Source organism: Canis aureus, chromosome 7 (assembly GCF_053574225.1).
Source record: "Canis aureus isolate CA01 chromosome 7, VMU_Caureus_v.1.0, whole genome shotgun sequence".
NCBI classification, from domain to species: domain Eukaryota; kingdom Metazoa; phylum Chordata; class Mammalia; order Carnivora; family Canidae; genus Canis; species Canis aureus.
In genome coordinates, this window is record NC_135617.1 from 48842328 (window position 1) to 48868824 (window position 26497).

The 26497-nt window shown below is 35.4% G+C and overlaps 1 protein-coding gene across 29 annotated transcripts in view; it reads left to right on the forward strand.

Annotated features, from left to right (window-relative positions):
- The window catches only part of DST (dystonin), a 480488-nt gene that overhangs the window by 431864 nt on the left and 22127 nt on the right, over nt 1–26497 (forward strand). For all 29 annotated transcript variants that reach the window (XM_077903540.1, XM_077903549.1, XM_077903545.1 and 26 more), the window contains 17 exons: nt 77–308; nt 1196–1422; nt 2897–3019; nt 3153–3254; nt 5367–5468; nt 7409–7582; nt 7903–8058; nt 10595–10792; nt 11389–11517; nt 14436–14603; nt 15456–15611; nt 15819–16025; nt 18583–18702; nt 21372–21541; nt 23039–23198; nt 25665–25859; nt 26324–26452. In XM_077903540.1, the coding sequence (XP_077759666.1) occupies nt 77–308; nt 1196–1422; nt 2897–3019; nt 3153–3254; nt 5367–5468; nt 7409–7582; nt 7903–8058; nt 10595–10792; nt 11389–11517; nt 14436–14603; nt 15456–15611; nt 15819–16025; nt 18583–18702; nt 21372–21541; nt 23039–23198; nt 25665–25859; nt 26324–26452 (2748 nt within the window). The remainder of the gene's footprint in view (nt 1–76; nt 309–1195; nt 1423–2896; nt 3020–3152; nt 3255–5366; nt 5469–7408; nt 7583–7902; nt 8059–10594; nt 10793–11388; nt 11518–14435; nt 14604–15455; nt 15612–15818; nt 16026–18582; nt 18703–21371; nt 21542–23038; nt 23199–25664; nt 25860–26323; nt 26453–26497) is intronic.

The following is a 26497-nucleotide window of genomic DNA, read 5'->3' on the forward strand; positions in this document are numbered from 1 at the left end:
TTTTTTTTTCATTTAAATTTCCCTTGTGATGTCACAGGTCTTTCCCCCATAAATGATCCCTTTGATTTACTTCTAGTTCCACGACAAGATAGACCAAATACTTGAGAGCCTGGAACGCATCGTGGAGCGTTTGAGGCAGCCGCCTTCGATCTCAGCTGAGGTGGAAAAGATTAAGGAGCAAATCAGTGAGAATAAGAATGTGTCAGTAGATATGGAGAAGCTACAGCCATTGTATGAAACTCTTAAAAAGCGGGGAGAGGAAATGATTGCAAGATCTGAGGGTACTGACAAAGACATATCTGCCAAAGGTAATAATTTCAGAATAAGGAAACAATTGAGCTTTATTTTTAAAATAATTCTAGACTTTCATGCTGTTTACTGACAGTCCAGTTGCATAACAAAATACCAGATTTTAGAAAAGGTATTACCAGTGAGATTGAAAGGCTGTGTGCTTAAATCCCTCATTAATGTTTTCCTGTGTTTGTAGAATCAGTTACATACACAATGTACCATTATGCAAAAGCCATATGTTCTCTGGGACTTTTAAACTACTTGTTTAAAGGACGATGCTAATAACACCAAACCTAGGGTTTTGGGATTTCCTCTTACTGATTACACACTACTCTATATAATGGGTACCACAGAATGGGTATTCCCATAGCCACAGAAATGGCAACCATGACCTTAGCCAGCTGTCCTAAAGATAGGAAGCTGGGCGGTCAAAAGTAAAAACACACACATAGATTAGTGGAAGTTTATGATAAGGGTACTCTAGAAACAAGCCCAAAATACATATCCTACATTGTTATATTCCTAGGACGGAACAGACATTGTTATTCTTGATTTGGAGAGCTTAGGTGGTTATTTCATTTTCTTTGGAACGAAGGTCAGCCTTGGTGAATTTGAAATTTGATAAGCTTAGGTCTACTCTGAGCTCACTTGCCTTTGAGCATGTACTTTCGTGAGAAAGAGCCTTGGTTCCTGAAGAATGGTGGGATACCCTGAGATCTTGCATTTTTCTGGAATATGCTGTGTTGGGCCTGGTGATACCCTATAGACTGGGGTCAACCAAAATTGGATCCAGTGTTAGATACTTGGCAAATTGAATAAATGTTGCTGTCTGAACTAAAACATTCTGCTTTATTGCTTAAATGGTGCTAACAGATTGCCTTTTTGATACTATTTTGTGTCATAGCTGTTCAAGATAAGCTTGACCAAATGGTTTTCATTTGGGAGAACATACACACACTGGTGGAAGAAAGGGAAGCCAAACTACTGGATGTAATGGAATTAGCCGAAAAGTTCTGGTGTGATCACATGTCATTGGTAGTAACTACTAAAGATACACAAGATTTCATCCGGGATCTAGAGGATCCTGGAATTGATCCCTCAGTAGTAAAACAGCAGCAAGAAGCAGCAGAGGTAAGCAGAAAATCTCCTTTAAAGCTAAAAAAATAGTTGCAGTATAATGAAACCTGTATTCTGTTGATAAATATTCAGAATTGCTGTTAAAATTTGTATCTCACTCTCAAAGTGGAATGCTTAGTGATGTAGTAGGAGATTATACCCACAAATTTCACTTAGAGAGTATGGATTTTAAAAGTTCCTTTTCATCCCCACTGCTTCCGCCTTATTTCAGGACATTGTTAGCTCTGTTTTTGGCTTCTGAAGTCATCCAAAGTGGTAGCCCTACCTGCAGAGTCTCTTTCCTTGCCAGGCTTCAAGCTTTGCCATGCATGAGTTCTCTCTCTAGATCCGCTCTTAACTGGTTAAAAGCCCCTCTGAGACATCCACTGCCTACTGAATAAAATCCAAAGTCCCTACAGCAGCATACTGGCCTTTCACATCCTAGCATAGTCCAGCCTGTGTTTCCAAAGCCATTTTGTTCTGCTACTCCTTTATTAGAAAGTGGCTTCCCCTAGCACTGCTGTGTGCTCCTTCTAGTCTCTGTTATCTGTGTACATTTGTTTCCTTGAGTGGAATGGCCCTATTTTTATTTGTACCCCCAACACCTAATTCAAGGCTTGGTTTGTGTTAGGTGTTTCTCTACTAAATAAATGTATTTAATGAAGAAGATGAAAGCAAAATAGAACACTGCATTTTTTCTTTTTTGGTAGTTTACAAGTCCTAGGGAAATGACATAAAATATAAATCCAGAGCTAGATTATCCTTAATCTACTAACAAGTACTAATAAGTACATTAAGTTGTCTGAAGTTTTCAAACTTATATTTTACTTGTGCCTATTTTGTTCTATTTTATTCTTTTAAGATCTACTCTTAGCAGCTTTCAGATATACAATACAGTAGTATTAACAACTACAGTCACCTTGCTGCACTTATAATCCCATGACTTCTTTTTTAATAACTGTAAGTTTGTATTTTTGACCCCCTTCATCCATTTCTTCTTCCCCCACTCCCTGACTCTGGCAACCACCAATCTGTTCTCTGTATCTGTAAACTTGGTTTTCTTGTGTGGGGAGGGAGTAGGGGTTTTTAGATTTTTTTTTTTTAGATTAACCTCTATTTTATTATTTTTTTTTATTAACCTCTATTTTAAGTGAATATTGCCAAACTGTTTTGTTTGAAAAACAAGATATATTTCTACACTTTGCATTGTTACTAATATTTAAAGGAAGTTGTTCTGGTATTTGTTACATAGAATTAATTCTTTAAATATTGTTTTGATAATAAACATTTGATGTCTGTTACAAAGGACACTGTTTTTTCTTTAATATATTTCTTCTTATTGAAAAAATTTGTTGCAGAAGCTTGGAAAAGAGAAAGCAGTAAATTGATCATAATCCCACCTCCTAAAAATAGCTCCAATTAGTATCTTTGTGTGCATCTTTTTAGTTCCAGTGTGTTTTTGCTTAAAGGCTCTTATTTCATATTGTAGGCCATAAAGGAAGAAATAGATGGACTACAGGAAGAGCTGGATATGGTTATTAACCTGGGTTCTGAACTCATTGCTGCATGTGGGGAACCTGATAAGCCCATTGTCAAGAAGAGTATAGATGAGGTACAGCTAGCATATTTCCTTCTCTCCCTATAATGCATTTGTAAAGAGATCTTATATAACTAAAGTACATTTGATAGAAGAAGTTGAAAACTTAACCAGTGACCCTAAAAGAGTTCTAATATTTATGTCATAGTTAAATTCAGCATGGGAGTCTCTAAATAAGGCTTGGAAAGACCGGGTGGACAAACTTGAGGAGGCGATGCAGGCTGCTGTCCAGTACCAAGATGGACTGCAGGTAAGAGGGCCATGGCCGGTCTGCTGGGGGAAGAATCCCTGACTGAGGTCTATGGACTCTCACGTGGGCATCGCCCAGGGGCTGCAAGCGCGCATGCAGTTGCCTCGGCTACTTTAGTTGGCTTTTTCCCTTATAGAAGGTTATTTCTTGATATGTGTGTAGATCTCTAAAGGCATTTAAGTACATTGTGATACACATAGTGAAATTTACATTGAAGAGAAAAATACTAATGTTTAAAACATTGCAATGGTTCAGCACCAGACAGTGAGATGGAACCGAATTGAAGTTCTCTTCTAGAGTTGAGTGGAGTAAGATGAAAGGAGTAAACACCATCTAAAAATACCACTGAGTTTAACGAAAGTCAGAAGTAAAGAGATTTGATGTGAAGCCAGGATTCCCTGTGGACTAAAATAGATTTCTGTTTTATTAGGTCATAATCTGTTTTGTAAAATGCTTTTCTTCCTTTCCATATACATAATTCCTTCTCGCAGTTGTTTTGCACGTCCCTTAAGGGCTCTCATTCAGTTTATTAACCGTGTTTTAAGTTTCTTCCTGTTTTATGAAAAATCGTCACAGGAAGCCAGCTTAGGGACATTTCTCTCCCTACCTTCTTCAACAGTATTCCATTTCCTAACAGGCTGGCCAGCGTTGACTCTGTCAACCCTCCTACCGTATGGAAAAAGCCCTTCTGAGTATTTCCATAACACCAAGTGAATATTTTTAAAGCTCAGATGAGAACATCTTTTCCTTTTTATTATGCCATTCCATTTCTATATTTGTAAAAATAAATATCACAAGCCAGGCTTTATGCCAGCTGAAAGTGTTTTGAACTTTGGAAATATATGAAAAAATTCACTACAAATAATATCTTATATAACTCTCCTCCTCCCCTTACTTTTTAGCCAAAGAGATAATTTATTTGTTAGGTTTCAATGGCCATTAAGTAATTGGGCTCCAGCCTCCAGTTTGTGAGACCAGGTCATGATTTTCCCATTCTATTGGTAAATGATGAGTTGTGCCTTCTCCATGGCTAGAGATGGCACTGCCACAGTTTGCAGCCTTTTGACCTCAGGAGCCATTAGCCATAGAGGTCACTAGCTAGGCAATCAGGACTTATGGTCTCTTTTTACCCCTGCTAGAAAAACAAGGCCCACTAATAGGTAAGTAGCATCACCTGTGGGAATGAAGGGCCACTTCATTTATTAAATAGCTGGGGCTAGCTAGAGCTAGATGTGGTGTTTTTTGTTTTTTGTTTTTGTGGGGTTTTTTTCTTTTTTTTCTTTTCTTTTTTTAGAGCTAGATGTTAAAAGGTCCAGAAGCTCTCGACATTTCAGGGTTTGATTGTAAAGTAAAATAAATTTTATTTCCCAGGTTGCTGCTTAATTAAGTTCTTGGGTTTATTATTGATAACCAAAAATACCAAATAGTTTCCAAGATTATTATTTTTCCTATATAGTCTGGGAACTTCATTAAAGTCCATTATAATTTTCTGTACTCGGTATCGGAAAGAAATGTGAATTGTGCCTTTCTAAAATGTTTATATTACCTAAAAAGAGGAGGAAAAATAGATTCTGTAGTCTGTGTTGTAATTCAGAATAATGGTCATAATATTAATCTTTGTAGGTGCAAGATTTTAATGCTTATCTAAATAATATGTAAGGCTTTAGCTGGGCCAAAGATTTTGCTCAAGTGCTAAACAATAAACTTCTTGCCTATTTGAATAAGCAGATGGATTTGAATCTTTTTCTTTCAATATATTTATATAATCTGCCTCTTAGATATAAGAAAGCATGAAGAAATATCTTTCATATGATTAAATTATAACACTTTTTTTTTCAAACGCACGTTTTTAAAAGTCCTGATTAGTTTTCTAAAAAGTTTTCAGAAAAGAATTTCCTTTGCAAACTTGGATGCAGAATTGGAGTTTACATCTTTGCATATTTGGGACAACTTTTTCAATATATTGTTGCTTTTATCTAGGTGAACCATCTTTGAAAAATAGTCTCATTCCATAATACTTGTATAGATTTATGATTGTACTTTTCTGTAACACTTGATGTTACAGCATGATTTCAGATGTACTAATGACTCACGGACTAATGTGTTTTTCAGGCAATATTTGACTGGGTAGATATTGCAGGTGGTAAATTAGCTTCAATGTCACCAATTGGAACAGATCTTGAAACTGTCAAGCAGCAGATTGAAGAGCTAAAGGTATGCATGGGGTTCATTAATTTCAAAGACTGCATTTTTATGTTTTTTATTCATGGGATTCTTTACACAAATTTATTTTACATAATTGAAGTATTAACATTTTGATCATGAAACTGGTTTAACATGATGCTTCTCCATAATGAGCAGCATGTAAGTGCTCATTAAATGATAAAGAATACTAGTTTTCTTCTTATTAACAATACCTATTCATTATAGAGAAGTCAGAAAATCCCAATAAGCATAAAAGGTGGCTTTTTTTTTAAAGCCGCCCAAAATGTTATGTACCTAGAGGCAACTACTCTTAAGATTTGATTTATAGCCTTTTAGATATCCTCATGTTGGGAACACAGTGAGGAGGGGAAGAGATTTATGGGGGTGTGGGGATGTGTTTTATATATATGTAGCTCATACTAAAGGGTTTTTCTAATTTCAGATTCAGTAGTGTTTCATTGCCCTCAGTACACATAAAGCAATATTTTTGTTTTCTTCAGTGGATCAGAGTAATCCACATAGTCTAACAGGCTAAAGAAACATCCCTGGTATAATAGTGTTTCCCAAAATGTTTGTTTTGTAAAAATGTTTGTTATTTTCCATCTTCTTTCCTCTGTAATTTTTGCTTTTGTGGTTCTTGATCTCCAGCTGTTAAAATGGCTGGACTGGTTTCCTCTTTGAATTCCTCTGTGCTGCTGCTGATTCATCCCAAGTGGGATTAGCTGTTTCCTTCCTAATTTCAAGTTTCCATCCACAGAGACATCACACCGTTTTCAATGAACTCTATGAGATTTTTATATACAATTGTTACCTGGCTTTAAGATTGTAGTATCTTCATCTCTAAGTGTGATCTAGAATATTTCACTGAGAAATTATTATCATCATTAGATTACAATTTTTTTCCCCTTAACTTTATGTGGCTTTGTGGTAAACACCTGATAATACTTTATGTACATTCACAGGTGTATAGTTTTGGATATTTGCATATATCTTGGTAGTTTTCATACAGCAGGGTGCCTAGGAGTGCTTTCTCTGAAATCAGGTTGTCTGAGATTATATCCCAGTGCATCTACTTTCTTAGCCAAACAATCTTGGGACAGTTATCTAACTGGTCTCACTTTCATAAGTTTAGCTTAAATTGAGAATAAAATTATATATAAAATTATTTTCTTTGTAAGCTTGTTGGAAACTAAGTATTCATGATACCTTATTTTTTATTATTGCTTTTATGTTTGAAAAAAGTTAAGGGACTGTTTAGCCACTAATGACTTACTATTTAATGATTTACTATTACAGATTAAAACTAAATTTTATGAAAGGACAGTTTCCTACTACAAGCAACCATTTGCTCACCTGTGTTGGTTGGCAAAGCCAAGATTATTAAATACATGTTTAGTGAGTGCTGGGGAAAAAAATAGTGTTATTCTGAGTCAGCAATGGGTGAGGCATAGGAATAACTAAATATAAATGAACAGAGCACAGCTACAGAAAACATAAAATGTTCAATGGATGCAAGATGTATGTATGTTTTTGAGCAGGCCACGTTAATCTGAGTTTCTTAGCGTTATTTTTGGGAGGTTTCATATATTTCAGTTTTTTTTTATTTTATTTTCTATAATTTCAAAGCTCACATATTGAATATATATAGACAGTGGAATAAGGTTAGCCTTGAAATTTCTTAGTTTTTTACTGTAGAGAACAAAAGGGTGAAATATCAAAATTATAAATAGAAATATCTTCCCATCATAAAACAATGAGTAAAGAAAAAAGACTTCCTTCATCTCTTTTTATTTATAATTCTTTTGTATTAGATTTTTATTCCTCTTCACCTCCCTGGCTATAAGAAGTATGAATTAGTATAAATATTGAATCCATAGAATTTTTTTGTTTTAAAATTTTGATTTATAACAAATTTTCCTTGTATATCTTTTTTTTTTTTCTTTAAAAAGCAATTTAAGTCAGAAGCCTACCAACAACAGATTGAAATGGAGAGATTGAACCATCAAGCAGAGCTTTTGCTGAAGAAAGTGACAGAAGAAAGTGACAAACACACCGTTCAAGACCCACTAATGGAGCTAAAACTGATATGGGATAGTCTGGATGAAAGAATTATCAACAGACAGGTAAACACTGATACTTTTGTTAAGAAGTTAGAGAAGTTCAATTTCCTATATTAAGGTAAAATCATCACTAAAAGATAGAATTAGGCAATTAGGTACATAAACTTTTGACGCCCCTAAATTCTTATTTTATTAGAATTCTTCCTGCCTCTCACATGCCATTTTTAATCACAAGGAATCTCAAACTTAAAATGTAGGGTATGGTTATTGGATATGCTCATGGAATTACACAGCATGCAACAATTGATTTTTTTTTTGCCTTTGTTATTTTTATAAATAATATTGACTTCATATGGATTTTCTTCCTCTCCACTTTTTTGCAGCATAAGCTGGAAGGTGCTCTGTTAGCACTGGGCCAGTTCCAGCATGCCCTGGATGAGCTGCTCACGTGGCTGACACACACAGAGGGCCTGCTAAGTGAGCAGAAACCTGTGGGAGGAGACCCGAAGGCCATTGAAATTGAACTAGCCAAACATCATGTATGTAGCTCTCCTTGTGTGCTGTTTCTCTATGCATTCTTAGTGTCATCAGATTGTTTTCTGGTACATTTCCTCTTTATGTGTTTTTCAAGTTTATGATTTTAGCACAGGTTCACATTTCACGTTTGTAACTGACAGCTGAACTACTTAACACACACTTTTTAAACGACTGCAATCACAATTTTTTCTCACTATTCAAGGCAGTTGTTAAAAACAGCAAGGATGGGAAACTTCTGGCTAAGTTTTAAGGTTGCATGGCAAACATTGGTTTAAATCCCTGATTATCCCTGTCACTGGATTGACATAGCCTAGTTTTAAAAATTGCTGGGGAAAGCCAACAAGTCAGTGGCTCAAAATATTCCACTGTGGGCAGTGTGTATGTTTTTTCTCTAGTTACCCTTATCTCTGTGTGTCTCACCTGCTACTTGTCTGGCATATCTAACATCTTTATTTTTCCTAGATATCTCTTGCTATGTGGGCGTTTGTTCTTCAGTCTCTGTGTCTCTTATTTCTCACTGGCTTTCTGTTTCTTAGTCCTTTTCTTTCTGAGTTAGTCTTTAACAGTATTTACTATGTTTAAAAGGGTTTTAATATGTCCTGAACTTGATTTAAAGCTTAAAATGAAAAATTTTGATCTTGAGATACATGCAAAACAACTTTATATTGTTGTCATCTTTGTGACGTTTGGTTGACAGTTCCTAATAGAAAATTCCCTATCTCTGTACAGCTTGAAGAGTTTAGGGAGGAGGAAAGCATGGAGCTGATCACAGCAGGCCCCAAACTGCCAGGGGGAGGCATCTTCTGGGTTTAGATGATACCTAGGTCATCAGAGCAGACCTCACAGGGGTTGAGAGCAGAGCCCTAGCTTATTACGATAAAGTTCATTTGCCTAGAAGAATAAATCCTGAAACCCATTTGTTAGAATCTTTGTGCAAATGAATGAAGCCATTGACTTGGCCAGGAAAAATGAGATAAATAAATTTTTCACAGAGAAAAAAAATGAAAAGAAAATTCTCTATTTCATAAGTCAATGGGGTTAATGAATAATAAGTTACACTCAGTAGAGTTTATCCTGACAGTCAACTGTCTTTCATAGAACTTTTAGCATTCACATTAATAGCGGCATCTTACCTAAGGTTAGGTTCTAGAAAATGTTTGATAATTTTACATATTTATTATCATATTAAAATGAAAGGTAGGTTCTTGGTACTTTACTATCATGATAAAGTTTTTTAGTATTCTTGCTTTAGTTTCTCTTCTTTCATACTTTTCCCTATAGTAATTGTACTGTACTTTCAATTTCTCTCCCACTTGGAGTGCCTGGGGGGCTCACTCAGTTAAGTGTCGACTCTTGGTTTCGGCTCAGGTCACAATCTCAGGGTCGTCTGGGGAGTCTGTTTGTCACTCTGCTCCTCCCCTTGCTCACACAAGTGTGCACGCTCACTCGCTCTCTGTCTTTCTTTATTAAAAAGGTCTTTTTAAAAATTTTTCTCTCCCTTTTTTACCTGGTTCTGCCTATATAGTCATTGCCTAATGATACCTGATGAGGCAATTAGGGCTTATTTAGTATTTTTTATTATTTAATGTCTGTCTTACACCTCTGTAAGAGCAATAATGACTAGTCAGACTGACTCTGCATAAAAAAATATTTATTCTTGTAGTGTAAGTTTATATAGTGTTTACATTTTCATAAACTTAGCAGTTATCCTTAAAAGCAACATATGTCAATGATAGGAATTTTATAGAATACAGTGAGGGTGAGAACATGACACACTCTGATCCAGTTATTTAGGCAGGGCATGAGTTAGGGATCTTTTATTTCTGTTTATCTATCTTTGAGCAGTTAGAAATCTCCTCCTCCTTTCTCCTTCCATTTCTTAAAGGTCAGAAGTTAAAGGGCTTAAAATCACCAGCATAGTTACTGGAAGAAGGGAGGAATGTTTCTATCCCTCTCCTATTTTCTCCTCTGGTTCTTAGGCTCTGCCTTATGTGGTAGGACTTAAACCATTTAGAAGAATGAATTTTATGGAATTACCTTTATATTTTGACCACAAGAAGATTTAACTCTTATCTTGGAAAGTGATTAATAGTACTGTTAACCTGTCAAAGTACATGCTTTTTATAAAGATCACTCCTTTTTAAAAATTGTTTTCTAAAAAAAAAAATTGTTTACTGAAGACATGAAAATTAAATTCCATTAAAATGAGTTTGAATCAAATGAAAACTTTTGGAACCTTTTAATTATAATCCCCAGATATTTAATGTCTTTAATTTCAAGATTATTCTAATGGGAAGAACTAACAAAATGTTCTTATATAATCATTTCAGGGGCTGTTGGTAGACTAAAGGTATATCCAGGAAAGCTGCAAAGTTAAGAGAAAAGAAGTCCAACATTTTAACACATTCTTGTACTAAAATTCTATGCATATGATGTTTTTGCTTCAGGAAGTCTTATACTCAGCGAATAAAAGATGTGTTAAAAGTGATGTTAACAGGTTATGAGCTAGTAAACACAGTGTTATCTTAATACTTTCAGGTGCTTCAAAATGATGTATTAGCTCATCAGTCTACAGTGGAAGCCGTTAATAAAGCAGGAAATGATCTAATTGAATCAAGTGCAGGAGAAGAAGCAAGCAACCTTCAGAACAAGCTAGAGGTTTTAAATCAACGCTGGCAAAATGTTTTGGAAAAAACAGAACAAAGGAAGCAGCAGCTGGATGGTGCCTTGCGCCAGGTGAATAAGAAAATAAATTCTCAAACTTTCGTTGGCCTGTGAGACCAAAATAGCATGGAATTCTGGGGTGCCTGGGTGGCTCAGTTGGTTAAGCGCCCAACTCTTGGTTTCTGCTCAGGTCATGATCTCAGGGTCATCGGATTGAGGCCAGTTATCAGGCTTCGCATTCAGTTGGGAGTCTGCTTGAGATTCTTTCTCCCTCTGTCTTTGCCCCTCCCACACCCCTGTGCTCTTTCTCTCTGTCTGTCTCTCTCTCTGTATCTCTCTCTCTAAAAGAAGTAAATTAAAAAAAAAATTAGCATGGAATCCTTTCATTGGTTTGCAGACCCTTATTTAATTTTTATACCTCAAGGAGAGAGTAAAAATAAGTGAGATAAAGAACAGAGCAGATGAGAAGGCAGCCCTCTGGTTCTTAGTGTAATAGTCTTATCTGCCAGAGCTCTCATGATGAGGAAAGGCAGGCAAATCCATTTGCACCTGCCTGTTCTTAAGAATGCATAGAGAAGCTTAGCAGGCGGGGATTGTTTAAACCTTGTTTTCTGCTCGAAAGTGACAATGTGTTTATGGCCCAAACTTAAAACTCTCTATCACTCCAGGCCAAAGGGTTCCATGGTGAGATTGAGGATTTGCATCAGTGGCTAACTGACACAGAGCGTCATCTCTTAGCATCCAAACCTTTGGGAGGTTTACCGGAAACAGCCAGGGAGCAGCTTAATGCCCACATGGTAAGTATATTATTTCCAACAGCTCTAGCCTCCGATTAAGACACTGACCATTTTGTGTGGGCCCTGGTGATAAATAAATTGTGGGAGAAGGTTTAAAGGATATACGGTTTTACAGTAGAAATATTTATGTGTAAGTGCTAGAAACGCCATTTATCGATTAAAATTTTCAAGTCAGAACCTACTCTTTATTTCAAAGATTAGTGTGTCAGTATCTGAAAAAAGGTTTTAGAAGTCTGGACTTCTAAAGACTTTTAAAAGCAAACTTATCCCCATAAAATGATGAGCTTATATGGATAGTAATACAACATAGTATAAATTATAAACTGTCATACAATTGAGTGAAAAGAAAAATCCCTAAAGTAATCAGAATTGACTTAAAAATTATTGCTGTAAGCATGATATCCCCACCTAGTTTCCTAGAAGGATGGAAAATATGTTCTTGTTCTGTTCAAGAGTTACTTGTTTGTTTGTTGTAGTGGTGATGGGGCTGTATCATAAACTTCACACCTATACCAGCTGTGGACAAGAGGAGGCTTCTGTTTAATTGTCCATTTGGGAGTATTGTGCCCTTGGGCCATTCCCACCCCGATTCTGTGGCACTGTCAACTCCTAAACATAAGGAGAAAAATATAATGAAACTTGAGACTCTGGCTTTCTTTCACAGAAATGTGGACTGACGAATTAAATTTAGACTTCGATTTATTGACAGTTCCTATTCATTTACATTGTAACTCAGCTTTAGAAGTTCTAAGAGAAAACCGTCTGTTTCAGATTTTGGAAACGCATCCTCTTTTATACTTGTGAATTTTCATCAGAAGAATGTTTAATATTCAAATACTGATAATTACTAACTTGGGAAATTAAAGGAGAAGTACTTAGAGATTAGGCAAAAGAAATGGGCCATTATGCATTAAAGCCTGTCTTCTTTATTAGATGTCCAGTGTTGTTGTAAGAGCTTATTTGAAACAGCACTTAGTTGTACATAATTTTAAATTTGGTGCTTCGAATAGGAAGTGTCTTATAGGGGTTGAGAAGAAACACAACAGAGGTAGCATCTGATTAATTTTATAGTTGCTGTGAGCAATTAAAATCAATTCTAACAATCCAGTATAGAATCTCCTAGAAACCTTTAATGTATATTCATTGTTTTAGAAAATTACTGTGTACGTGGTAGTTTTGTTGTTACTGTCATTTTTTTTAGTGCCATAGGGGACCCATTTGTTTTACTTAAAAAAATAATTGACTAAGTAATAATTTGGCAGTCTTTTCCATAAAACCTGACTTCCAGATACTTCTTACTTTCCTGGAATTACCTACATAGTTATTACAGTGTCCATTAAGTATAAGCTTAATGATTTCTTACACAAACATGCTTGGGATTATTACAAATATTTTTTAAATGTTGACTTAGAAGAATAAAACAAAAAGGTAGAAAGCAAAGAGCTTATCTTAGAAATACTTTACTTTTGGAAAAATATTGCTATACATATCCACTTGGTTTGGGTGAGGTATTTAAGATGAATTTGCTTTAACGCAATATAATTGTAAATTCGTGATTTAAGGAATTCTAAACAGTTATTGGTACTTGTTAATATCATTTTAGTGGTACTCTTTTTTTTAAAGATTTTATTTATTTATTCATAGAGAGAGAGGCAGAGACACAGGCAGAGGGAGAAGCAGGCTCCATGCAGGGAGCCCGATGTGGGACTCAATCCCTGGTCTCCAGGATCACACCCCAGGCTGCAGGCAGCGCCAAACCGCTGCGCCACCTGGGCTGCCCAGTAGTGCTCTTTTGATTTGGTTGTGTTAGAAATGAAGGAAGCTAAAAAAAAAAAAAAGAAATGAAGGAAGCTAGAAAACTTGGAATATTACAGTTTCCTAAGATTTAGCTGTATTTAAAAGTTTTACTTTAGGATTAAAGGCTTTTGGTGGATGATCTTATAACAATGTTTAGAAAGTTTTCTGTTTTTTGTTTTTTTTTTAGGGTTAAAGAAATTACAAAGTTTTGAGAGCATAAAATGTTCTGGAGTTTATACTAATGGTTGCATATCTTTGTGAATACACTAAAAAAACACTAAATTGTACATTTTAAAATGGTGAACTTTATGAATTATTCCTCAGTTTTAAAAATTATTGAAATGTGTTACTACAGATGTTAGACACAGAATATAGTTTTCAGTGGGATCTGTAATTTGACCCATATTATAGTTGAACCAATGAAATAGAGCTGGTCTTAAGTTTTTGCATGAATGTACCTTTTTTAATTGATATTAAATCTTTAATTTGTCTTCATAATTTTTTAATATTTTCTGTAGAAGAAACATACTGCATTCCAATTGAAAGCTTTAAAAATGTTATAAAGGAGAGTAATATTTGTAGTACCACAAGTTTGTTTTTTGTGATTCCAAAATCTGAATAATCAGCTTCAAGTGTCTAACAATTTAGTCTTTAGTTTCTATTCATTATTTGTCTTCTGAGCATAGGGATGAATCATACCAAAAATTACCACAGCCATTGTTTCACAATTTGAGGAGAGACTTAGAAAACCCATTTTACAGAGAAGGAAACTGAGGCCCAGAGAAGTTAAATTACTTGCTCAGAGTCACAGACCTGATTGGTTACAGTACAGTGAATAACTTTCTTGATAACATTTAAAATATTACTTCGCAAACTTTAGCATGCTGGAAAGGACTAATAATGATAGCACCATTCCTGAAATTTCTGGCAGAACAGAGTATGTCTATAAGTTTAGGTGTTGTTTCAATAGAGTGAAAAATGTGAATGTGTCAGGGCTATTCTGTATGTTGGATACAGGTGAATATATGATCAGAGGCTTGGGATTGATGACCTGGAAAAGAACCTCTTGGATTTTATTCTCTTATTTAAAATGATATAACTTGGGGGGTATCTCAATTTAGGAAATCTGTGCTGCCTTTGATGTTAAAGAAGAAATATATAAAAGTCTGATGCAGAAAGGCCAGCAGATGCTTGCAAGATGCCCCAAATCTGCAGAGACAATTGACCAAGACTTAAACAACTTGAAAGAAAAATGGGAATCGGTGGAAACCAAACTCAATGAAAGGAAGGTATATGCTTTAATTAAAATGTCATAGAATGAACACTTTCATTGTTTTATTTCATGGGATTTACTTTATTTCTGAGTAGAATTATCAGTGGAACTTTTAATGATCTGTGTTTAAATTTTCTCTGTATACATTTGGAGATTTCAGGGGGTTGGTTGAAAATAGTATTCTCTTTTAACACAGGAGAAAAGAGTGAAAGCAGTTTATTCAAACAGATCATAGATCTAGTGTTACTAGGTATATCTTTAAATTTGTGAACCACTCGGATTCTGGATTGTTAAATAATTCTAATCACAGTTATTTATGTGTGTAGTAGGGAGGGAAAGAGGGAGGTCAAGAGAGTGAGATGATTGTGTATATAATAAGCACTTCCATAACAAAAGTCCATGAAAAGGAATTAAAATTATCACTGTTTAATGCTATAAGAAAAATGATAGGCTAGGAATACTAGATTGTGTGCCCTCACTGACAGAACATAATGTATATATATTTCATAGTATTTTGACCCCCAAAATTAATCATGTGAATGTCAAGTTTTCTTTCTACAGATTTCTGTTTAGTAATTGTGTTCTGTCGTTAAATGCCCCACAATCACAATTTTAGTTTATATTAGATTTTTCTTTTTAGCTGCAGTGAGATCTTTTCACTATACTTAAAGAAGTTTGGTTTGCCAGTATTTTAGTGAAGGCTCATTACATTCATCAACTGTTTAGGTAATATAGAAATACAGATTAGGTATAAATAAAGTGTGGATGGGAAGGAAATCTGCCAGAGTGTGGTTAAACTGGGGTGGGAGGCACGGAGGGAGGGAGGGAAATTAAATATCATCAGATACTAAATAATCTGTCTTCTCAGACTAAATTGGAAGAGGCCCTCAACTTGGCAATGGAGTTCCACAATTCTCTCCAAGACTTCATCAATTGGTTAACCCAGGCTGAACAGACCCTCAATGTAGCTTCTCGGCCAAGTCTTATCTTGGACACAGTTTTGTTTCAAATTGATGAACACAAGGTATGTTGTAACTCAGATGGATTAGCATTCTCATTTCAGACCTTTTTAGACAACAGACTGTGTTAATGTCAGAAGCATGAATTTGGTAGTTTGAAAACTTTGTTTTGTCCTTTAAAATGGTTTCAGCTTATGGCACTAGAAGCATTTTTAAGATAGAACAGTTTTTCATTTGTTTCTAATCCCACCCCTTTTTTTTCTTTGGGAAAGGTCTTTGCAAATGAAGTAAATTCTCACCGTGAGCAGATAATAGAGCTGGACAAAACTGGAACCCACCTGAAATATTTCAGTCAGAAACAAGATGTTGTCCTAATTAAGAATCTGTTGATCAGTGTACAGAGTCGATGGGAAAAGGTAGTTCAACGGTTAGTAGAAAGAGGAAGATCTTTGGATGATGCAAGGAAGAGAGCCAAGCAGGTAAACCTTTATAAAACTCTCTGAACTTGGCAAAAAATCATTTCTAGGTGTTGCAATATACATTATGCTGTTAAAGTACTTTTATTACAGGCTGAATTAGCTGTAACAATCATGGCACAAGGTCAAGGTATTTATTTCCTAAATGGGCTGTGGCCTAAGATTCTATGGTGACTTCACTTTTTGCCCTGGCAGCACCTTCCAGTCCTGGGGACTAATCTTGAAAAGTCTGATTATAGCTTGGCTTTGTGGAGTAACTGTTATCATTAAGGTCCAGAAAGAGACTCAGATTTTTTGTTAATACATTTGTTTATTTTTCCCTTTGCCCTTGCAACCTCTACTCTCATAGCCAGAGTAAGTCATCGTTCTTTATTATATCGCTATCTTGTGTTTAGTTCCTAAGCCAGGTTTGGTCCACAGACTCTCAGGGGTGAGAGGCAGACATTTGACCCTCCAGGCAGCTTCTTGAAAGAGCTGATTCTGTGTCTGAGTTGCTGGGTACTCCTCACCTCTCTGAATCTGCACTTGTTGACAGGCTCTGCTTTCTTCTCTAGTGTTTTGATACAGCTCCACCCTGCTTTTATTTTTTTTATTTTTATTTTTTCCACCCTGCTTTTAAATTAATTGTTTGAACCTTTTAGGGCTGTTTTTTTCCTTGTCCTTTCAATTATAGAATGTCACGAATCTCACAAGGAACGCCCCCTACTCTCTTCACCTATTATTCCTATTCCATTCTTAGACTAAACACAGAGGAGAAGTAAAGTTACGTGTCTCTGTACTCCAGGGAAGAGAGAGATACACCCGCCTTGGTTGGCATGTATCTTAGAATCTTACTGGAAACTCAGTGCAATGTTGTGGCTGAATTTTCTAATGATTCTTTTTGCCCCATTTAGTTGCATTTTTCTATAACTGGCTTTGGGCTCCATTCTTTTGGGGAGCCAGGCTAAAAGATGTCATGGGAGTCACATGTTTCATTGTTCAAAGTTCTCAGCATAAATTTGTTAAAAGCTTTAGAAATGACAAATTGCATTGTTGTAGGATTACATGCTGTATTCTTTCTTTTTGAGTGGGATGTATGATGTGTTCAGTGTTATCAGTGAGTGTGAATATAATCAGTCTCTTAATGTTTTTTTAAGACAATATTAACAATAAGCCTGACATTCTTCTCTCTACCAATGTAGCAGTGTCCTCTGTAGTGTGGGCATTGCTTGGGTTATGAGCATTTAATTTATAAAAGTATTTCTCCATGTTGTGTATTTTTATTTTTTCATTTTGTTTAATATGTAAGGATTTTCTACTGCTTTGTGGTGCAAAAATATAGCATTTCTTTTATTTATGTGACTTAAAAATAGTTTTTAAAGCAGGACGAGTCTTAGAACCTATGCATTTGTGTCATTAAACTTGCCATCTGTTGTATAGCCTACAGTATTTATAGTAGGACTACCAAACACTGTGACTATTTCTTTATTTCTTATCATTGTACTATCTTAGTTTAGGGTTCAAATGTGGATCATAGTTCTCTCACTTTGGCAGTTTCTATGCCTCTTCTGGCCTCTGTATTTTCATATTTAGATTAATTGGACTTGTGGGAAGGATGTATCCAGAGAACAGGTTTGCGATGAGATGATCTCATCGGGCCCTGCCAGCTTTGTGATCCCGTGCTCTTGTGCTTACTGCTAAGTGTCTTTTTGTTATTTCATTATTCATGTGCTTTGATATAAAACAGATTTTATTTTGATTACTTCAGTTTTTTGTTATGTATCTGTTCACTTAAGTTTATTATGAGAAATAATTTATAACCAATTTCACAATTTGGTATCCAAAAATAGTACCTGTTAGTTCTCTGTGATAAACAGAAAAGAGACTGTGGCTGAAATCAAGTATACATAGCACCAGAATATCACAAGGTCATAGATGCCAAAGAGAATTATACTTTTTTAGAAATCACATCCCATGGGCGCTCTTACATATAGAACCAGTAAGTGAGGCACAGGCATTAATTTGAGGATTTTGATAGCAGCAATAAAGATATTGAACTCCCTTTGTATTAAATAGGAATGCTATGGCCTTTTTTGTTGTTGTTCTTGTTACTTTTTAAGACCAGTTTATAAATTTTATCCTTCATCTCTCCCTTTTTGTTCTTTTCCTTAACATGGAAATGAAACACTTTAGAAATAAACTCAGATCTGTCAATGACAGCAAATAAAATTCTCTTGACAGTTTACATTAGTAACTCAGCAAAAGGAAAGGGAAGGAATTTTTCTCTGGTGTTCCCTGTTTCTAGGTTCATTTCTGTTTCTGTTAAAGTTTATGTGTTTGAATGAGTTAACTACAAAGTGACTGTGGGGGCATGACCACAGAAGCCAGGGGTTACGAAGACATTTGTGATCCTATGGAGCTACTACTTATACTTACTACATTTTTCTTTTTTAGGAGAAATTTAAATTAATAATTTTAAACATTTTCATTAACATAAATTTCTATTAAAAATATGCTAGACTTAAAATATAGCGAACACACCAGAAAATTTTCTAGACAGAGATGTGCATTTCTTTTACAGTTCCATGAAGCTTGGAGTAAACTTATGGAATGGCTAGAGGAATCAGAAAAATCTTTGGACTCTGAACTGGAAATCGCCAACGATCCAGACAAGATAAAAACACAACTTGCACAGCATAAGGTGGGTCAACAAGAAAAGTATATAGGTCATTCTGTATCTCAAAATTCACTTTTAAATTCTTACTTGGTGCTATATTGATTCATCACTAGAAAAAATGGACCTCCATTAAATTTAAAACTGATTGCCCTTTGCATTGGTGGCAGTAGTATCTTTACTCTCTGCTGACCATTCCACTACGATTCTAGGGCTAATTGTTAAAAGAAAAAATACGAAATTAAAACTGGAAGTATTCTATAATTTATAACATAAAAGATTTATAGGAGTTCAGAGTTGGCATTTCAGTTTTTCACTGTCTTGTCTTGTAATTTCTTTCATAGACCAAATGCTATGGAGAAGCTAACTTTATAACAAAAAGTAATGCAAATTTTGCCATACAAACGTTTAGTGGAGACAATTGGTTGCTTCTACACAAACTGGTATTTTATTGTCTATGTGTGGTATATGGAATTCCATCCTTACCCTCAAAGACACATGGTGGCTTCCTTATGTAGACTGGAAGGTGTAGAAACATATTATTTTATATTTTTTACCTTTTATATTCATACCACATGACATTCAAAGAACAATCCCCTCATCCTCCTCAGCCTTTTGGATTTGGGTCTGTCATTCTGGTTATAAAGTGATCATGAGCCCTCAGAGTGAGTATATGGGTAAAAGGTCCTGCAGAAACAGTTTTATTGTTGTAAGCATCTATATATATATTATTGCTTGAAACATGATAATTTTATAAAAGCTGGAAAAAATTAGAGTGATGTAGGGTTTATCATCATCAGAAAATTCTAGCCATCATCTTCGTACAAGTTGATTGCTTCCATGGGTAGTTCAGACTAACCTCAGGAAGTCATGATCCTCAAGTGGCCAAAAGAAACACTGTGCACCTGTTTTTTTGACTAGAGGAAAACTTGTGAGTGGCTTGTCTGCTGGCACCCTCTGCCCATGGGCTGCCACATTCAGTACTAACAGTACAGTGACAGTGAGCAGCACCTTCCTTCCCTCACCTCTGATGGAAAAATGAGAGCCTCCTTCTCAAAATAGAATGCTTATTTGCACTTGAACATAGATATCATGTCATGTAGTCTTATGAAAGTATATTGTGTATTTAAGTTGGAGAACCTTAGAAATAAAAATATGTGAAGAACCCTGGTAGATTCTCTATTTTTCCTAGTGAGACTTGTTGCAAAAGTCACCATTTGTCTGAGATAAGGATACAAGTTACATTAAGCCAATTTTAAGTCTTTTCTGTTCATCTTTTGGGTATTTTTCTGTTTTTAAAAGGTTTTAATCTGTCCGTATTCAGCTATAACATTTTTTATGTATCTGCTCTTTTGAAGAAAATCTGTCAAGATGATGGTTGTAAGACTAACATTCTGTTATTGAATAACAAGAAAAAATAATTACAGAAAACAAACTATAGAGGTCATGTGCTCCTGTAATGGTGTTTATTGTTAAAAAAATTCCCAGATTAAAAAAGAAATTCCCAGATGAAGTGGCTTCCTATTATAAGACAAAATAAATATCTTAGTCATATTAAGACACTTAAAGCGTCCAGCTTTTAAAGGCAGTAAGAGATCATTAGGTAATTATAACCGAAGTTATTTTGGAAAATTATATATTTGAATAGCATTTTATTGTCTAGGGTGATTCAAATGGGCTACTAGGATTTAGAATCACTGTGTTAGTTTTTCTGTCATATATTATGAGCTTGTAAGATACCCATTTGGTTGACTTTCCTTCCTTCCCATCCCTGAGATTGTATATTCAGGAGCAGCTGTCTCATTCTTGCTATTACATACTTACAAACACATGCAAAATGTAAGATGATCATGAGAGGCATGAAAAGACAATGCCTCTGCTCTATAAAAGCTTGTGGCTGAGTTGTGTAGATAGAATATAATCCAGCCCTCCCACACTTACAAATTTACATGCACAAGCATGCAAATTAACAATGTAAAAATGGCAAAGTATAGATGTCACATTAGCAATATGGCTGTTTGATACTTGAAAAGTAATCTGCAAATCTTATGAGACTTTTATAAGGCATCTTAGAGGTGAGGAGGAGGGGAGGGTGATAGGCTTGCCAAGGGGTATAAACAGACTGAGCAATAGGTCAGAACATAGGAATCTCGAAATATGGCTCACCTTTGTCCCTCATCCTGGCTTGCGGATAAAATTATAGTAACAGCATTGTGAGCATCTCAGATGTGTGACAACAGATCTGTTTGACCAATAAGCAAAATTGTAGTAAATTGCAGATTATGAGTTACTCTGTGTCCACATAGGACCTTTAGTTACTCATTGAGTTTCCTCTCCAAACTCTTGGGGCTTTCAATAGCAATTTCATTTTATTATAACTAGTATACTCTTTGTGGTTAATAGCTACAAAATATTCAAGATTTTGTTTTGCTTTGAAATTATTGTCTTTATAACAATAAGTACCCTCAAAGACACCTGGCTTCTGAGAAAAATTAATTCCTCAGTTTGAAAAATAGATTCTTTTCCACCCTGGTGCATTCCTGTATAGAGTACAGTACTACACTATCTGACTTGATTATTTGCTGATGTCTTCCTCTATTAAGACTCCATTTATTAGGGATGCCTCTTGTAATGTCTCTTACCTGTTTATTAGTCCTAAGTAGAAATCCACACTATTTTCTTGTTAAATTATATAGGAGTTTCAGAAATCACTTGGAGCCAAGCATTCTGTCTATGACACCACCAACAGAACTGGACGTTCTCTGAAGGAGAAAACCTCTCTGGCTGATGACAACCTGAAACTGGATGACATGCTGAGTGAACTCAGAGACAAATGGGATACTATCTGTGGCAAGTCTGTGGAAAGGTAAGACGTTCTTTAAGGCAGTCTCATTACTTTGTAGACTTCTTTCGAGTGTACAGTAGTGATGCTTTGTAGGAACATTCTAGGAACCTTAAATACCTCCTTTGCCTGGGAACTTCTGGTCATCTGTAATATCCTCCTTACATAGTGCCTGCACTGAGAAGTCTTTGTTGTTCATTATTATTTATTTTTAATTACTTGATTCACTCAAAAGTGATATTGTTCTCCAAGCCAGTCATCTCATACCTGACTTCTCACAGGTCTCCCCAGGTCTGCTCCTGTCTTCCTTAATCCAACTTCCACATAACCAGGAGGGCGATCTTTTTAAAATATGAATGGGATATTGTCATTGCCCTGCCTCATACCTATCAAGAAGTTAATATTGAGTGTGAACCAAAACACAGGCTCCTTAACATGGTATGGTGTGGCAAGGTCCTACCAGTCTGGCCCGGTATTCCCTTCCAACTTCCATCCACTCCTTTCCAGTCTTCTTTCTCATTATAAGAACCATGAAGGCCGAAAACGAATTTCAAAATCTTTAAGTATTTATTTATTTTTAAAGATTTTATTTATTTATTCATGATAGAGAGAGAGAGAGGCAGAGACACAGGTACAGGGAGAAACAGGCTCCATGCAGGGAGCCTGACATGGGACTCGATTCCGGGACCCCAGGATCATGCCCTGGGCCAAAGGCAGGCGCTTAAACCGCTGAGCCACCCAGGCTACCCCAGAATCTTTTAAGTATTTAGAAAGTACAATCCTAGTAGAAGAGTTCAAATATCTTAGAAATGTTTTCAAATAATTCATAGATCCTTGGTCTGATTACTTTTGTCAGTATTAAGATTAAATAGAATATTTTATTCTAATAATAAAATCAATAGAAAATTAGAGTATTATCTATAGAATATACAGAAAGAATATAGAAATTTTGGTGTTCTTAAAAATCCTTAAAACCTTCCATTTTAAAAGGTTATTTGCTTTTTACATTGTCCTATAAATGATTGCATGGCAAACAGACATGTGAATGCCAGAGGTTGGAGATGGGGCAGGATGTGACTACAAACAAAATATGGGAGATTTGGGGGATGATGGAACTGTTCTGTTTCTTGATTATGATGAAGGTTACATGAATCTATACATGTGTTACAGTTCATAGAACTGTACACTCAAAAAAGTCAAGCTTACTTATGATAATATAAAAAAATTTTAAGACATTTTTTTATGAAGAAATTGAAAGGTCACTGAATTCTGGAGGTAATGACAGGGAATTTTCCAAGAGCAGATGTGATTTAAGGAATGAAAAAGAAAATTTGAGAAAAGTTGTGTTATTTTCTAAGGAAAGCGAAGAAACAGCACTGGATACCAATATATTGTGGGTTTTTTTTTTTTTTTTTTTTTTCTTGGAGTACTGCTCAAGCTCCATAAGTGGATTTTAGATGTTGGGATATATAGGGTGGCTTTTTTGTTGCTCAAATTGATTTTTCCACCTCTTCCCCCCAGACAAAACAAATTGGAGGAAGCCCTGTTATTTTCTGGACAATTCACAGATGCCTTGCAGGCCCTCATTGATTGGCTGTATAGAGTTGAACCTCAGCTGGCAGAAGACCAACCTGTCCATGGAGATATTGATTTAGTGATGAACCTGATCGATAATCACAAGGTATTATTTTCTGGGACATTTTATTGATCTCATTTGATTATGTTGAATTTAGAGGAAACTATAACCCCTTAGCCTTTTAAAATCTAGAGGCTATATATCATACTACATAACCGTCTTTAATATCAATATATCAATATTTGTGTACGTTTGAGCAGAATCCGGAAGCCAGCTTTAAAAGTGATACAGGAAAATTACTTTAGTTATCAATGAGATACTGTTTGTTTTTTGATTTCCAGATCTAAAACTTGTTAGAACTTAGAGGGTGATTTCATTCGCTGGAGCTTTAAAACATGTTTGAATAATGTTTTATGGTCTTTTGTTATTTGTGTAAATAAGTATGTAATATAATTTAAAACTACTCAGTCAGTGATCTGGAACTTTGTCACTGCCTAAGTGTATGGATTTGTGACATGATCTATGGGGGTCAAGATAAAGCTGCTTCTCTATTTTTAAAAACTGTTTCAACCTTGCCCCTAGAACTATAGCAATTTATAAGATTATCAGCAAGGATTTGAGGGATTTGATTATTACTTTAAAAGAGTGTTTTCCTTGCAGTATTTAAAATTTTTGTGCCAATCGAAGGAAATATTCAAGATATCTAGCTGATGTTGAGCTCAAGGTCCCAAATTATGGTAAAATGTGGTATTATAACTTAAAGAACCTTGAAGACAACCTGAGGCACAGAATAATGAGGGTGGTTGTATCAGAGTAGTCTTTATATGCAAATATCTTACAGCACTGGACTTGAATTCATATTTTATTTCTCCTGTTATTTTTGAATTCAGAAAATTTATTTCATTTTAAAATGTCCCTAGTTATGCTATTTTGACCTTACCTGTTCCTTTTTAAATAGTTGGCCTTTTTGCATATTTGTTTCCCCTTCTCTGGTTCTGCTTTCTGATTACACCTATAAAAGAGAGTTTGTTACATTTGAATATTATCCAAAAAATCAAAGAATAAATGAAGGACAGTGATCGGGCCTACAAAAATGTAAAATTTTGAGTTTTGTTGCTTTGGCTCTATTGAAACAAATGTTTTGTGCATGATTAATATAGACTTTTTTACTCCTTGGCATTCATTCAATGAATAATGAATAGTGTAATGTTACTTTTTACATAAATGCCATTTGTATAAACTCACTGTCTAAATATTTACTGCCTTCTGCACTTGCCAGGTTTTTTATATATTAAAGGTCATCAAGAATGAGTTAATCATTCAGCATTAGTAATACAATTGGAAGGCCCAGGAAGAAGTAAGTTTAAGTTCACTGGAAAGCCTCCTCAGAAATATTGAGCTAGTCCTATCACAAAGAGATTATATAGACACTGTATTTTCCATTCCTATGTATATGTGTGTGTCTCTGATTGTGCCTGTCTGTCTGCAGGCATGTCTCCTTTAACACTTTTAGAGTGAAATCAGGAAAAGAACTCATTACACTATGTTTGCACTATTTTTGATGGGCTCACTTTTATGAACGATCTGATTATCAGAACAGAAACTCATGGATATAGCCAAAATAATAAAATAAAATAAAATATTAATTTAATATTTATTTATTAAATTAGTATTCATTTGTGATCATCTTTTAGTAGAAAAATAAGCTAATTTTATTCTATATGTAAGGTTGATTAATTTGAAAGATCTAGTTGAATATGCAGACTCTTAGATCAGAAATGAAGTACCCTGGGCTCATTTTTTTGGGTAAGTCTGTGGCCAAAAGAAGCCAGTCTAACTCCTGGTACATCAAAGTTTATCAGAATTAGGCAAAAGGAGGGGAAAAAAGCTTTTCCTCCAGAATGATAGATAAGGATTTAAGCCTCTAAAATTTGACATTGTAGTTCTCAGGATACTATGAAAGCTGAAACCATGTTACAGAGAAAAACACTACATACTAATTCCTTTTGAGCCTCCCTGCCATTCCCTGTAATACCCCTATGTGGTATCCCAGGGTTGCTTAGTTATTTGTTAGTCTGTGAGGTATGTTTATTAATTAAGAATAATGAGGTAGCTAGCGCATTCTTGGCACTTACTAAGGATTTGAGAGGAATTAGGGCGCCATATTAAGGATTTATAGAAAAAAAAGAATTTGATATTTTCTTTTGTGGAATCGAGATAAAGAAGAGTGGCTACTATTATTTAATGCAATGTATCATTTAAAAATTAAGGTTCTCAAAAAAATAAAAATAAAAAAAATAAAATAAAAAAAATAAAAATTAAGGTTCTCTTGGGAGAATGCTAGAAGATTGAGCACATTTATACAACACCGTGTTCTTAACAGCACTCTGATAGGAGCAGTGTGTCAATGACTTAGATTCACTGAAGATTCTGTGAAAAGTATGGGTCATTAAACTGTAGATCTTAGAGAATGGTACTTGAGGTCATGTACACATATATTCTGAACTCTGCTTTACTGATTTGCTTTTGTAATTAAAAGTTATTTTTTTTATAAAAATATGGTCTTTTTAGGTTTTCCAAAAAGAATTGGGGAAGAGGACCAGCAGCGTGCAGGCCCTGAAGCGCTCAGCACGAGAGCTCATAGAGGGCAGCCGAGATGACTCCTCCTGGGTCAAGGTCCAGATGCAGGAATTAAGCACACGCTGGGAAACCGTGTGTGCACTTTCCATATCAAAGCAGACACGATTGGAAGCAGCCTTGCGTCAGGTAAAAGTCCTGTAAATTGCAGTTGGGTGTAGTGAGAAAGGTACCAAAGCCTCAGCAGGAACTGCTCTTGTGGAGAACTGGGATGGTGATCGAGAAGCAGGTTCTTAGAGCATCCTTGCTTTAGTCCTCCCCCCAAGAACTGAAATACTTACATGGGGAAATTTTCTCATCCTCACATAAAAGTGCTACTTTAGTGATTCTTCAGCTTGAACGCATCTAAATGCCATGTATCTAAAATCAGATTGTTAAAATGGCAAATTAGTCTTTATATAGGCCATTTTGATCTATTAGAGGCCTTACATTTTAAAATGTAGTACCATGTATCTTTATCTTTTTAGTGGGAATAATCCATATCATTAGTCAATGTAAATTTAAGACTTTTCACTGAGAGGAAGAATCTGTACTAACAAGCATATTTGGGGATCTTCTTTGGTGTGTGTGTGTGTGTGTGTGTGAACTGTTAGGCAGAGGAATTTCACTCTGTGGTGCATGCCCTCCTGGAGTGGCTGGCTGAGGCGGAACAAACCCTTCGTTTCCATGGAGCTCTCCCAGATGATGAAGATGCTCTTCGGACTCTCATTGATCAGCATAAAGTGAGTTATATAAATGCTAAATAAAACTAAATGAAAAATCAAATA